At 35.7% G+C, this 15,254-nt stretch overlaps 1 protein-coding gene across 1 annotated transcript in view; it reads left to right on the top strand.

Moving 5' to 3' along the window:
• ZPLD1 (zona pellucida like domain containing 1) overlaps positions 1–12,962 on the top strand; it is a 40,667-nt gene extending 27,705 nt beyond the window's left edge. Inside the window, exons 7-10 of the mRNA XM_032630705.1 lie at positions 3,368–3,539; positions 4,599–4,707; positions 10,074–10,103; positions 10,520–12,962. Coding sequence (XP_032486596.1) covers positions 3,368–3,539; positions 4,599–4,707; positions 10,074–10,103; positions 10,520–10,695 — 487 coding nt within the window. The 3' untranslated portion in view covers positions 10,696–12,962. The remainder of the gene's footprint in view (positions 1–3,367; positions 3,540–4,598; positions 4,708–10,073; positions 10,104–10,519) is intronic.
• The last annotated feature ends 2,292 nt before the right edge of the window (positions 12,963–15,254 follow it).

The following is a 15,254-nucleotide window of genomic DNA, read 5'->3' as shown; positions in this document are numbered from 1 at the left end:
ATAGATAATTAAAATAGAAAAGCTAAGTCAGATAAACAAATTATAGAGTACTTTTATAGCTTTTAAATTTAAAGTTTTACATTTTGAACTTTTAGTCCTTATATAGTTGGAACTATAAAAGTGGAGAACAATTTTCAACATGAAATGCTGATAAGGCTGTTGTTGAATGACAGTTACAAGTAAGTTTACTCCATCAAAGATGTTTTATTAATGTTTAGGTCATGTGGGAATATTTCACTGTCTTAGGAAAAGCATGGCTAGGGTACTATTGACAATATGAGAAAGGCGGTGAGAGGGTACTATTTTTCCAAAACTAGACTGTCTCATGGTATGTCAAAAGGAGAATAAAATTAAAGTAATGGGCTAGATAATTTAGACCCCAAACTGCTTTTCTTAATTTATCAGTATTTAATATGAAAGTGTAATACAGCCTACCACTCCTTTTTTATCAGAGCCAATAACTTCAACTTCATTCCCCAATAGACAGTGATAGAGTGAATGTAATCTACATTTGGGGAAAGGGGACATTGATCATAAAAACATTCAATCATCTCAGTTCCTTTTCAGCATTTTTATCTGACAGGGGAACAGACTTGAAAGCCAAGCAATGGCTTCTCATCATGCTTATAAAATGCAGTTGGCTCTGATCACTGCCACTTATTGACACATGATGGGAGTAATATGATGGGAAACCAGAAGAATAAGTTTTACTGGCTAATAAACGTTAAGATGATACTCAGAGGGTATGATCAAACTGACACTCATATTCTATTGCTGGAAGTGTTAATTTGGTTAACATTTTTGGGAAAAAATATCAGTATGTATCAAAAAACCTTAAAAGATTTCATATCCTTTGATTCTACTTTTGTGAAATGGGAAGCATATTCTAAAATATTTATGACTTTCTTGTCTATCAGTGCTATTTAAAATAGTAAAACATGAGAATCGACTGCATGTTCAGCAGTAAGGAAATGGGTAGGTGAATTGTGGAGAACCAGTAAGTTGAGAGCTCATACAGACATAATAATCATATAAAATTATTTATAAAATAGAAAAAAATAGTTGGTTCTATTTTATCTCTTCCCCTTCTGTCTTCTTGATATTTCTATCTTAGAAATATGTGGTTCTTTAAAATTTAAATGTATTAAAATATGAAATGAAAGAATTAGCATACACGATTGTACAGTTGACCTCATTTATGTAATAAATGATAGAAAAGACTATAAGGAAATACATCAAAAGGTTCACCTTTGTTATTTATGCACAGTGAGATTGTGGATCATTTTGTTTTGACATTTTTCTTATTTTCCAAAATTTCTATAATGATTACATATTGATAATCTAGAATAAGATCATCAGACTTCTGGTATGACTATGGCTTCAGCTTAATTCTTTCAGTTTTCTTCTTGGAAACTATAGAGACTGAAATGGATAACTAAAAAAAGTCCCCTAAGTGCCATTTTCAGTGAGATAAGGAGGAAAAGAAAACCTAGAAATTCCAAAATATGTGTTAGTGTTGATAAAAGCAGTTAAGATCAAGACAAAACAGAGCAGGAAAAGGCTGGCAGGAAGCAGAGTAGGAAGAAGTGGCAGGAGAAACAAGGAAGAAAAGTGATTGCTGAGGGGTCCCACTGCCATAGGTCCCAGAAACAGTCAGGAGAAATGCATACCTACAAGAACAGAGAATCACAAGCTAACTGAATCGAGAAAAAAGGGATAAACAAAAAATCCATAAAATGCCAAAGAAAGGGGGAAATCAACATCGAAATGAGGAGGGTATGGCTCTACCAGATATTACAGTTAATAGAAGCTCTAAAGTTATTAAAGGGGTATGATATTATGTGAGGCTAGACACATAGACAAAAAGTTAGAATAGTAAGTTGAAAAATAGATCCAAAACATGGGAATTTACTATATGACAGAGTTTGGTAACATGCAAATCAGTGGGATTGACAGAGATTTTTAAAAATAGTGCTGGATAGTAGATAATCTTAAGGAAAAAAATAGCATAGGATCTGTACTTCACTCATTATACCATGATAAACTTTAAATAGATTAATTTAAATGTAAAAACTACAGCTTTAAAAGTGATGGAAGAAAGCATGCAGAATATCTTTAGAAGTTTGGAGTAAGGAAAATCCTGTTTAGCCCACATACTAGAAGACATAAAATAAAATATTTAAAATTATGTAAAAATAAAATTTCTGTGTGCAAACACACACACACACACACACACACACACTGGGAGGAATGTCCAAAGCCAAACAACAAAGTTAAAACAATTTACAACTTATGTAACAAAGAAGGAAGCACTCTTCCTAAAATCCAAGAATTTATAGGAATCTTAAGGAAAAGGCCAACAGTACAATAAAAATTTGAGCAAAGAACATAAACAATTTTCAGATAAACACAAATGGCTCTAATATATATGAAAAATGCACACATCCATTCACACTAAGAAAAAGGTGAATTGATATTATATGGTGATAGTTTATTGTTCCTACCAAATAGGGAATAATCCAGAATTTCATACATATACTTTGTTGATGTAGCTCTGAGGGAAATAAGTATTTTTATACATTACTGGGGCAGTACAAAATGCAACAATATTTATAGAGGGCGATGTGGCAAAATCTGCTGAATGATCCTACAGATATATAGATAACCCAGCACATGTTCAAAATGATGTATTAAGACTATTCATTATTACTTTGTAAAAATGCAAAAGATTCAAAATAATGCAAGAGTACATAAATAGGACACAGGTTAAATAAATTCTGACGTGTGCATGATGAAATAGTGTACAACTGTGGAAGAAGATGAAGGAGGCTCTCTAAATATTGATATGGAAAGATCTCTAAGATTCATTGTTAAATTAAAAAAAAGGCAAGGTACAAAATAATATAGAGAGTATGCTATCATTTGTTTAAGAAGCGGGGAACATTGAGAATGTATTGCTTCTGCTTCTATTTGCATATGCCCTGTGAGGCTGCAGTAACATGTGAGGTCACCACGGGCAGATTTGTGTGTGGACATGGGAGAGCATGGACAAGGGCAGAGATGTGGGGAGAGAATTTTTACTATATATATTTTATAGTGTTTGGATTTTTGAACCATATGAAAGTATAATTCCTCTAAAATTTGATAATAATATTATAATCAGAAACTGGTCTGCTTAAATATTGTGATCTAAGTCACTTACATATCTGTTGAGTTAGTTTATTCTCCTATTAAGTATTGATAACATGGCATAATTTTGTTAGCTCTTAATGTAATAGGGTACTCTTAATACTGCAGAAATTAATTTACAAGTCACGGTAGGTTGGTACTTTCCAATAATATCGTTTTCACATTCTCTAACGTGTAGCTGTGACAAAGATCCTCAAACCACCGTCATTGAAAACGGCAGGAGCCAGCAGGGCCGCTTTTCCTTTGAAGTGTTCCGATTCGTGAAACACAAGAATCAGAAAATGTCCACTGTCTTCCTGCACTGTGTTACCAAGCTCTGCAGAGCTGATGACTGCCCGTTCCTTATGCCAGTATGTTTTTAGCAACTTTATTCTGAACTGTTGAATTGATCTAAGCTGAAAGTTATCAAGTGTTAGGAACTAATTTCTACATAGAAAGTGGATATGCATCAGGTCAAATAGTTTGAAGTACAATTTTTTCATTCATCTAGGAAAGATCTATTGAATGCCGCCTTGTGCCAAGCATTATGCTGGTAATACAGAAATGCATGAATGAGTTCTGAATTCAGTTAGCTTATCCTTTAGGATCATGAGATAATCATGGCATAAAATATGACAAAATGTTATGGTGCAAAGGCAGGCATATATATGGGCTGTAGTAAAAGGCATTATTCATCGTTGTGAGAGAGATGAAACAGGAGAGGCTGGGAGGCTCAGTGGAAGAGATATGACTTTGAAGACAGATGAACCCCAAAGAGGCAAAATCAAGAGTGTAAGAGACATTCCATGCCAAAGGATGGTCAAAGTCACAGACACATGAAACAGAGTAACCAGGGAACTTCCAGTCCTTCAGTAGGGCTATGGAGTAGAGTAGAATATCTAGACAGTAGGCCCCCTAGTGTTACAGCAATATTAACCTGAGAAAAATGCAGTCATGTTTTTTGATTTGAGATAGCTTTAATGTGTTTATATGTGTGCTCTAATTCATGCATTACTTCACAATCATTAGTTGCTTTAGTCCTAAGTAACTATATCAGTTGGGGTTAAATGGAGATTCCACATTTCCTTGGCTCTGTGCTGACCAGCATTTCAGGGAAAGATTTATTAAAGCCTTGAGAGAAATAAAAGTAGAAAAGTTTGATAAACACAGCTCTTTTTCAGGGGAGCCATTGAGCTATGTAAATTAATGAGGCAATGCACAATTACAATGGGAGGAAATAAGAAATGCGGCCCAAGCCAGGATAAGAAATACTGTAGCAGTTATATGCAAAGTAATTAAATAAATGCACAGAAGTAAATGAATAAAATTAAACATGTGGTATCTCTTCTAAGAGAATCTGCTTTCCAAATGGTCATAAAGAAACAATTTTGTGCTGGTGTGGAATTTCATTTGTTTTCTTAACTCCTTAGATTTGCGACCACAGAGAAAGGCGAGATGCGGGGAGGAGGACCACCTGGAGCCCCCAGAGCACTTCTGGAAATGCTGTCCTTTCTGCAGGGCCCATCATTACTCGGAGTGGTAAGAGTGCTCCTCCTTTTGTGTGTAGTAATAGACGGTTCCAAAATGGCTTGTTCTTTGGCTTCTAAGGAGAACTCAAAGTGATTCTTAAAGAGCACTAATTAACTGTGAAACAAGATAAACTGCTAGACAACTTTAATTTCATGGTAGTTTCCTGTTTATTCAACTTACTTAGGAAAATATTCTTTACCACATTTCCCTTCACACACACACACACACAAGTATATGGTGCTGGACATGTTTCATTTGCCCATTCGGATCCACTCTGCCCTTCCCAGCCTGTCTCTGACCTTGAATACTGGTCTCTGTGAACTGCATCCCCTAGCTGCCTTGCCAAGTAGTTTCTGGTTGGACTTGGCCAATAGGTGGCACTGTCAGAGGTTGGGTGTGAAGTCCACACAGCTCCCACCAGACAACTCTCTCCATTCAACTACTCTCAAGAGTTCTGGAAACTCTCCCTTTAACCTATAGCCTAGGTAACTTGACTTTCTCTTGTCAACTCCCTCCATCTTTATAAATAGTCCTATTAAATCTCCTTAAATTGCTAGTTTGAATAACATTTGCTCCCTCCCAGGATCCTGAATTGTAGTAGTATGTAAATACACCCACCAGTGCACTCATTTGTGCTCATGACTCTAATGGACACAATTGTTTATACAATACATTTTCATGTATACAAATATTTGTACATGCATGTCCGTACACATACATATACACATACACACACACTCTCCAAAGGGATACTGCTTTACAAGCGTGAACCTGGAGATATCCAGAATCAGTTGGATAAAACAGACATGCATTGTAAACAACACACACTGAAGTCTGAAAAACTGGTTCTAGTTCCAGCTTTTGTCCTAATGAACTGTGGAACTTGGGATTTTCCTCCACTTCTCTGGACAAACATTTCTTTCTTTCTTTTTAAAATAAAGGGTTTGAAAAAGTAGCCTTTCAGATTCTTTCTAACTCTATGGTTCTAAATTTGTCTAAAAACGGAAAGCAGAATTCTGATTTGGACTATATGCTAATAATTTTTCTCTATTTTATAATAGCCATAGGCTATTATTATGTTTCAATTAGATTATCTTTACCTTTTCTCCCACACCTTCTGTCCCACAATGAAAAGAAAGTTTTGTCTGAAAGGGGTGATTAAGCAAAAGTCATTTTGACCTAAAAAATACAGACAATTGCTTTAATTATTCACTCCTTTGTGTTTGTGTACACATATTAGTATTTTTTAAAAAAGCCTAAGAGACCCTTTAAATAATACAGAAATTTATTAAATATAAAATTTCAAACTTAGTCTGTACTCCCTGAGGGTTTGGTATGTTTGAATGGTTTGAAAATGACTAGTTTGTGGTTTGTCAGAGGCCCAGTCCTTATCTCTATCTAGCTGTCGGAAATAGCTCATAGAATTACATTGCATGGAAACTCAGCTCTTGCTGCCAATAATTAGGAATGCTTTGGGGTAGGCACAATAAAAAAATATTCTTATTTCTATGGAGCGTATCTGGAGTCAGTTTGCCATAAGAAAAGAACCTTGAAAGTGACATTTCTCTGTCCATGTTGAGTAGATGACTTTCCTCCTTTTTAACTTCTTGCTTCCTTCTTACCTGGACGAAATCAAATTTAAATATTACAAATTTTAAATAATTTACTAGTGTAATATAATTTTAAAACAGACCAAAATTATTAAGATCTCCAAATCCCAGTAAAGATTACAAGGAGCAGTTTCTAATCCTACTGTAGCTCACCAGCTATCCAGGTTTATAGGTTTCTTTCACATCACATCTAGTCATCCGAAATATATATGTTAAAACCTCAAAGAGCTAATGCCTTTGATAACAATACCTCTGATGTCATGCCTGGATTTCTTCTTTCCAATTTCGACTTGTTTCCACCTCAAAGATGACATTTATTTCCCAATGCACTAAGGTTCTCTCCTAGTCACCTTGGTCTCTCCACCAGTAAAGCCCGCAAAGGATAATTAATGGTTAACCTTCCTTCATTTCTCTCTCACTCTCTGTGGATTTTTGTTTTGTAACTTTGATAAATAGCAGTAGAATGGTCCTTATTTTTAGATATCATGGTGGCGTCACTGCCTAGAGGACCATGTATTACAATGATTTCATAATACTACTATAATATCCTTAAAATTTTTTAATTTTAAATTCCATACAAATACAACTCAGAAATCAAGCTATAGTCATTCACAGGCAAATTCTATGTAAATTTAATGTCCAGCTTAATGACCAGGGCTACCTTCTTCTCTTAGTTTTACTTTATTTTTTACCTTAATTCAGCTAGAATTTATCTCTGCAGATCCTATGGCTGATTTCATAGACAAGTCCAGTTTCAGGCTTGATGTTGCTCTCTTCAAAGCTCTCTGATACTTGGAATTTTTGCTCTGTTTACTCACTGAACCACACCTTCCCTAGACATCTGGCTTGGATCAAGTTTAATAAGTTGTTAAACCTCAGAACTTCTGTCTTGTTTTGTTTTTACTTTAATGAAGTCAAATCTGTTGTGGTTATTTTTACCCAACATTGTTAATCCTTTTTTTAGTTGACTTAGAAAATATTCATATGCTCAGAATTCAAAAATTCATGAAATGTTCTTATTTTAAGCTCTGAAATGCTAAAACTATTCGGTAGGGAAATGCTTATCATGGGGTACAATCCTGGAAATTTAAAGGTATAATCACTGGAAAACAGTAGTACCTAGTTTTTTTTTTTTTTACAAAAATTCATGTGGAGAAGTTCAAGCCAAACTCTTGTCCAACTAGTGTCATTGAGTTTCATTGAATATTCATTCTAGCATATTTATTTAGCCCTACAGGGACAGCCACTCTGCTAGGAACTGGGAATAAAATAGAGAACAGGCCACAGTCTTTGCCCTTGGGGAATCTTAGAATTCAACTGTAGAGAGAGACTATTAACGAACATGACCCAGTGGAGAGTAAAAAGTTTTGAGATTCTCAACCTGAAATATGTGGTTCATTTTACCACATAGGTAAATTGAAGACTTAAAAAAATAGTTTGTGCTTAGAAAGGAAAAATATTCATTCTGCATATATCTTTGCACTTATGTTCACCTTTTCCATTTATTTCAGCTACTTATCTGAGAGAAAAGCAGAGAATGACAATTTATCTTCCACTTCTGGCTTTTAAATAGCTGTGGTATTGCTACTGTCACTTTCCTCCTATGGGTCCTCAACTAGCTATATGTTTTTTGAAGAGCTCACCAAGTTTAGAATTCCAATCTGTTTGAATTCCATAAGGTTTCTTTTAGTGTACATGTGTATAAGACCAAGTCGGTGTGAGAGAAAAACAGAAGTGTGTGGTGACAAAAAGCTCATGAAAAATCACTACCTCCTTTTCTAGACAGTTCTTTGATTTTCTTTTAATTGCAATGATCCTAACTGCAGGATACCAGAAACAGAAGATAACAGATAAATTTATTCTAAGTTTATTCAGTATCGAGTACAATTCCAAACAATATTCAAATATTACACACTCTGATTTCAGCCATCTACCAAAGGTAGGATGCTTTCAGTTTTTCAGAGTCCTGGAGCCTGCAGCTGATGTGGCTCATTTGGCATCTTTGTCCCCACACAGAGATTTTGTCCACAGCCAAGTCCTTGTAGATGACAGCTGGGATGTTGTTCTTACAATAGCACTTTGGTAATGTAAGAGAGGAGTGGATATTCTGACTTCTTTTGTTAACCTGAAATTGCAGAAAATAGTGGGGGCGTACAATCATAGAACTTTTGCTTAATTTGGGATACATAGGAGGAAACTTTCTATTCTTTAATAGAAACCTTTTCTTTTAAGAGCAAATAAATGTAATTCCTAAGCAAAGAATAACTTTTAAAAGGGAATTTTATAGCATTATATATTCTCTTCCATGTTCCAGTGAGGCAGCTTGTTTTGGGAAAGGGGCACACAGATCTTTTGGTTGAATTAATCACAGTGCATACATCCCGTCTATTTCCATGAGAAGCTATTGTCCTTGTAGGATCATATTGGTTGGAGGTTAGGATTTTCCTAAGGATGTCTTATAATGAAAATTTGTATTTTTTTTTCTTTTTGTCTTATAGCAATGCACTGCACCATTCTAAAGAATCCTATGAATGAGTGCTCTATTTATTTTGGACATTATACTTCAGGGTCAAACAGCAGAACCATCATTTCTGCCAAGACCCATATGTCTGAAAAGAAATGGCATCAGATGTTTTATAAATATCTCACCAGGTTCTCCCATCAACTATTTCAAATACTAATCCTGGAGTTTTATAGTTTGAGATATTTATCTCTTTTACTAAAAATATTTCCACACTTGCTAGTTTATATTATTTTAGAAAAGGGACTCTGAAACTGACCTTTTATTTAAGCCTGTGTTTACTTTATCATGGAGGCTATGACAGATGGAAGTTTCTTCATCTGTAAAATGGGAGTAGCAATAATATCTAAACCATATGGCAATTATGAGAATTAAATGTGATAACATATGAGACAGCAGTTTGTAAACTGTATGAAATTACACACATATTAATTGTAATAGTATGTATACTCCAGAATCAAAAAGCCAACTGTACACATTTTATGGTTCAAATAACAAACACTCACAGGCACATATACACCCATGTATTTAAACACAAATATCCACCCATTGTGTATGCTCAAGGGTTAATTGCTATATGATTACAAAATGGGTAACAAAAACTGGGAAACCAAGTGAATGTGTTCATTGCATCTATTATGTTTGTCAGGGAAAAGTGAAAAATCAATGGCTTCAGTTTTTTACTTAACAGATGCAAATAAAACTGCAACTCAAGTTCAGGAGTGATTTTTCTTTTCATTTAGTTATTAAGTATGAATTTATTTTCTTGGAACTTGATGTTTTTTGCAGATTATAATGGGCAAATTGGCATCACTTAAAATAGAGTGGCACTAAAGAATGAATGTTTCTCTATAACAGAATAATAAGTGGCAGGTTATAGGGCTCTAAAAAATGTAATAGCTGTTAACAATTACTGCCCCCACTAACCTGACTGGAGAGATAATGATGAAGCAAAGTCAGCAGGAAAGAATACAGCACAGTATGTTTTACAACTTTATTTGTATGCCCAGGGCAGTGGCAGGGTGTGGGCTTGGAGGAATAGATAGATGATGAAATCCTGGACACATGGAACAGGAAATGAGAAAGCAGACGGTTTAGCGGGACTTCCGTTATTGCCTTTCCCAGGGAGCTTGTGGGTGAAGGTGAGGGGATATATAAGTAAAAAGTAATTATAGAATTATAACAGACATAGATAAATATTTGGAGACACAATATTGCTTTTCTTTTTCTTTTCTTCCCCCCAGATGAGACTCCAACCAACAATTCACAGCTTGGTAAGATAATTAACATATATTGAAAATTAAAGTATAATTTTTTTAAATGTTAAGTATTTTTTGGTGATCAGTTACAAAACTGTAATCAGCTAAAAATAATGAGCTCTGGTTTAACAAGCTTGTTATATTTTAAATAACAGTTCACTGAGGATTTCTGAACTCATATGCAACCTGTTGGTCAATTTTTAGAGCATTTTATAGATGACTTTTTTTGGCTGCCTGGGGGATACCAGGCCTCTAAACCATACAATCCTTTGGGTATTGAATTGAATTATAGTCAAATAAATTGCAGCATAATTGTCTCATGCCATTATTCTATAAGATACTGATGACAGATGCTTTGCAGGTTTAAATTGGGATAAGGTGAGTTAAATCTGTTACTGGACCTTCCCATTGTGTGTGTTTATTACTTGCAGGTTCTCCAAACGAACCTCATTTCCAGCTGAACGCCATCACCAGTGCACTGATATCAGGAATGGTCATTCTGGGAGTCATGAGCTTTTCCCTCCTCCTGTGCTTACTGGCCCTTCTACACAGGAAAGCACCCACCAGTTTGGTATTGAACGGCATACGAAACCCAGTCTTTGACTGACGGTCACAGGCCCCTGCTCTCGGGAGAAGGCTTCACTGGCTCTACAGGACTGCAGTCAGTGTTCTATCTGAATTGAATGCCAGCCAGCATTTGATATTTGTAGGTTTGATAGACTTCAGTGTAGCTTGTTAGTATGACAATAGTGAGAGAATTTTGATAATATTGCTCTTGTCACTTACGTTTGTGGTCAGGTCTGTTTGTATGGCACCCGTGGGTATACTGAAAATAAGCAAACAACATTCAGGACTTAGATCTTACAGGATCCATCATTGTTTCATTTCATTTCAATTTTCTTTTGATTATTGGTTTTATAGATAAAAGGTGACCATAGGGAAAAAAATAAATTTGTTGCAATTTTATCCCCTAAGCATTAAAATCTACTGTGATGGCAATTAGATTTGCATATGTGGTCCCGAAATGAAAGTTGCTTTTTGTTTTATTCCAGATAATTGCAGCTTGGGGATAGGTTTTAATTGGACCAGCCAATTTGGACACCTGAGATTTAATTTCTCATTCTATGACCTCCTATGTTTTTGGCTGATTTCCGTGTCTGAAAACATTCATTTGAAAAACAAAAATACAAATCTTGGGTATTGTATCCTAACCTGGAGGGAGCATCCATTTGTGTAGCAAACACTAAAAATAGTCGTTAACCTCTAAAGCATACTGATACTAGGTCGTTATTCATTTGATAGAAGAATCTGTGATCAGTTTTCTCCTGGTTCAAGTGAGAACATCAACACGTGTTCCCTCTGCTCCCAAGTAAACCACTCAGCTGCTACTGCAGCTGTGCTTCCAGACTGCAAAGATTATTCTTAATTCAGGAACCATTACATGGGAAAACAAACAGTAGTTGTGGGAGAGGACATCATCCCCACACACAAGCATAGCGTTCCTATGTGGGTTTTTAAAAACCTAAGTTCCATTTTTTTACCCTAGAACAAAGAGGAAACAGGTTAAATGTTTTTGCAGAATTTTGTTGGAGTCTCCATGAAAAAAATGTCGCTTTTCTTACAAATTTCTGATGTAGACAAAACACATAGTCTGGAGGAGGCCTACTTTTGCAGGTGTCTCCTTTAAGGCATCATGATTGCCATGGAAGAAACAGTATTTTCCTTTAATAGTAAACTGCAAGAAGCATTTTATTTTTTATCAGTTTTGCAAAAAATTTTAAAAAGCCAAGTTTTAAGCTTATATTCTTACCAAAAAATCAAGCTTCCCTTTGTTCAATCTATCTACACAATGGAACAAATAAAACAATTCAATGACAAACACCAGAACCTAGCATGTGCAGCTACTAGAAGTGCTGTTTATAACTGTAGAAATTGCTGTAGAGACTAATTGTTATTCAACGTTTGTGACCTATTATTCAGGACTTAATTTTACTATACTACATGCAAATCACTATGCAAGCTTAGATTTGTTTCAAATGAAGTGTCTATGCTCTGATGTTAATAATTAAATCAATCATCAAATCAAAAAAATACCTTTTCTCCAATTTGCCTGAATAGTTCAGAAGAAAGTATTTATATTACTCTAATTAGCTATATAATTGCCTCAACTTTCTCTTTCGAGGTATAGACACAGTCAGAGGGAAATAGGTTTTGAAAAGTCTCCTGATAATTTCTTCAATATAACAGAGTCACAAACACTTAAAAAGCCAATCTCCTCTTCCTCCTGTTACTTCAAAATAACTTTGAAGTGACCATTCTGAACTTTATCAGTGTTAGCAATTTATTTACAGATTTAAAGGGGGAAACCTTACAGAAAAAAATATGGACCATGCTACTTATGTGACCCTCCATGTACAGGGATAGTATTGAAATATTCTGGTAAATCTATTTTAGATACTTTAAGTGAATTGCCATTGATCCAAGGATTAAATCCTGTGAATAGTACATTATATCATTGAAACTGGTTTGTCAGTTTGATTTTTGTGCTTTGGGGATAGTTACTGTTTCAGCTATTAACCCGTTAAATTCTATACACCATTTTCTAAAACTGAATAATGCACATATCAGTTTGCAAGTAACTTAAATCTCATATTATTTTTTGCCACCTTTATAACATAAGTGGGATGTCCAAAGCTATAATGAGACAAACCAGGTTTGCTTTAAATAGCTTTGTTCTTATAAACCTGCAGTTATATGTAGTATTTAGTTATACTGAATATTCCAGTTACTATAGCGTGAAAACCTTACAAAATATGTGCAAATATTCCTTCAGTTTTAATACCTCAAACTGTTTTTTGCATTTCAGGGGTAAGATCTGATGACATGTAAAAGATGATTGTTCATTGTTCAATAAAATAATTGTAAGTGATATCTTTAAAACTGATTTTTTTTTAATTTATTTTGTTTTTAAGATATATCTCCATCCTACTCTCACCATTCTATTCCTACTTTCACAAACATTAAGAAAGGTTAAACTTAAAATAAGCTGCCTAATGCAGGGAAGGGCAGTAGCTCTAGGCTAGATGAAGCCTGCCCTCTCCACACTGAACTTCCGCAGCCCTGTGTTGGGAGCATATTCATGAGACCAGCTGAGGGTAAAGAAGTACTTTACCTTGTGTCTGAGCTCTGACTAAAACTGAGCCTACGATTTTTAAAACTTTGAGGGGAAAGTAAAAACTGGAAAGACAGGAGCTCAGCTTCTGCCCAGAGTTGCATAGTCTCTCATGACAGTTCCATCAGGGTCTGACTGCCACCCCTTGTTTTGGAATACGACAAAGAGTTGAGGAGAAATCCTTTTCCTCGCTCAGGGAGAATCCAATCTTACAGAACTGAGTACTAGTCTGGGTCCTCAGGTATTGGCACTTAGCTTTGGGAGCATCACAGACATGATGGTTCATGAAGGGGCATTGTTAGCTGTGGAAAATGTAAGGCAGTGAACTTCTAGAAGTGAGAAAAGAGCAGGAGAAGAAGTATATGGGAGACACTTGTGAACACACACAAGGTGTAGTTTGAAGGATTCTCAGAGCACTTGGCAGGAGAGAACTGTAACAGGATGGAGAGCCTTCTGTCAAGATGATAGAGGCTATTAGGCTAGCACACATTTGCTTTCATTTTATATTTATAAGGAAAACAGGAAGCTGACCATAGATCAATTGCTTTTGAAAATGAAGTTCCTCAATTATTTACGAGTTGGGGAGACATCTAATACAAAACAATCCAAATTTGTAATTTAGAAAAGCATATACTTGGGTAGTAAACAAAATAAGTACCAGGATTGGCTGGTGTATTAGGATTCCCCAGAGAAAAAGAACTAATAGGATGTATGCATATAAAGAGATTTATTTTAAGGAATTAGCTTTCATTATTATGGAGGCTGACAAGTCCCAAGATCTGCAGTGGGCAAGCTGGAGACACAGGAGAGCTGGTGATGTGTTTCCAGACTGAAAGCCAGCAGGCGCAAGCCCCAGTAGAGCTCTTATTTCAGTTCTAGTCCAAAGGAAGGACTAAACCAGTGTCCCGGTTGGAAAGGCAGTCAGGCAGGAGGAATTTCTTGTAGTCATGGGAGAGTTAGACTTCTTGTTCTATTCTGATTTTCAACTGAATAAATAGGGTCCACTCACATTAGAGAGGGCAGTCTGCTTTACTCATGTATTCAAATGTTAGGTCTCATCCAGAAACATCCTACAGACACACCCAGAATAATGTTTGACCAAATGTGTGGGCAACCCGTGGCCCAGTCAAGTTGACACAAAATGAACCATCACAGCTGGTAAACTTGCAAACACACCATTATTATGTGTCACACTACTAAAATATAAAACGTCCTAATGAACCCAGCCATATTAAGGGAATGAATAAATAAAAATATTACAAAATTTGATAATCTCCTCTTGAAATTACTTTGAAATATTTAATGTCTGGAGGTAAGGGCTTGTGAGCAGAGGGTCCTCTTTCATATTAGCTAAAAATATGGATCAAACAGAGAAAAGACAGGGCTATGAGTGGGTGGGAAGTGATGTGCTTGGAAATTATGCTGAATTATCTCTCCTTATCATGAGAAACAGGGCAGAAGGAGGCCTGGCATCAAAGTACTGATTGGACCTACATCCTGCAGGGTTGGTATTGAGGGGGCGGGTGGCCAAGGAGTGGAGTGAGTGATATCATCAGCAATGACAACAGGCCAGAAGCAGTGAAAAGCATAAAACAGCAAAGCAGAGATAATAGGGGGCAAATGCAACAAGGAAAGTGTTGAACCCTGTGAGGAGAGGCAGCTTCTCAGAGGGCATAAGTTCATTGGTAGAAGACAAAAACAAATCTCTGGTAGCTGTTACCCATGTTTCTCATGATGGTGACTTGTCTCCTCCAGAAACTCAAAGGAAGTGGAAACTGGATAAATATAAGTTATACTTTCATGTTTGTGAGAATATCTTGCCTGATCTTTACAAATTTGAATAATATAGGAGAACTAAAATTGCCTTGATTAATACCACTTTTTGCTGAGATAGCAAGGAGAGAATTGGTTTGGGTACTAGACACAATATTTGGAAATCTCTGTTCAATAAACTTCATTTAAAAAATGCTTTGTATTCTTGGCGAAGTGAAATT

The sequence above is a fragment of the Phocoena sinus genome, chromosome 4 (assembly GCF_008692025.1).
Source record: "Phocoena sinus isolate mPhoSin1 chromosome 4, mPhoSin1.pri, whole genome shotgun sequence".
Classification (NCBI taxonomy): domain Eukaryota; kingdom Metazoa; phylum Chordata; class Mammalia; order Artiodactyla; family Phocoenidae; genus Phocoena; species Phocoena sinus.
This window is presented reverse-complemented; position numbering and strand designations above follow the sequence as displayed.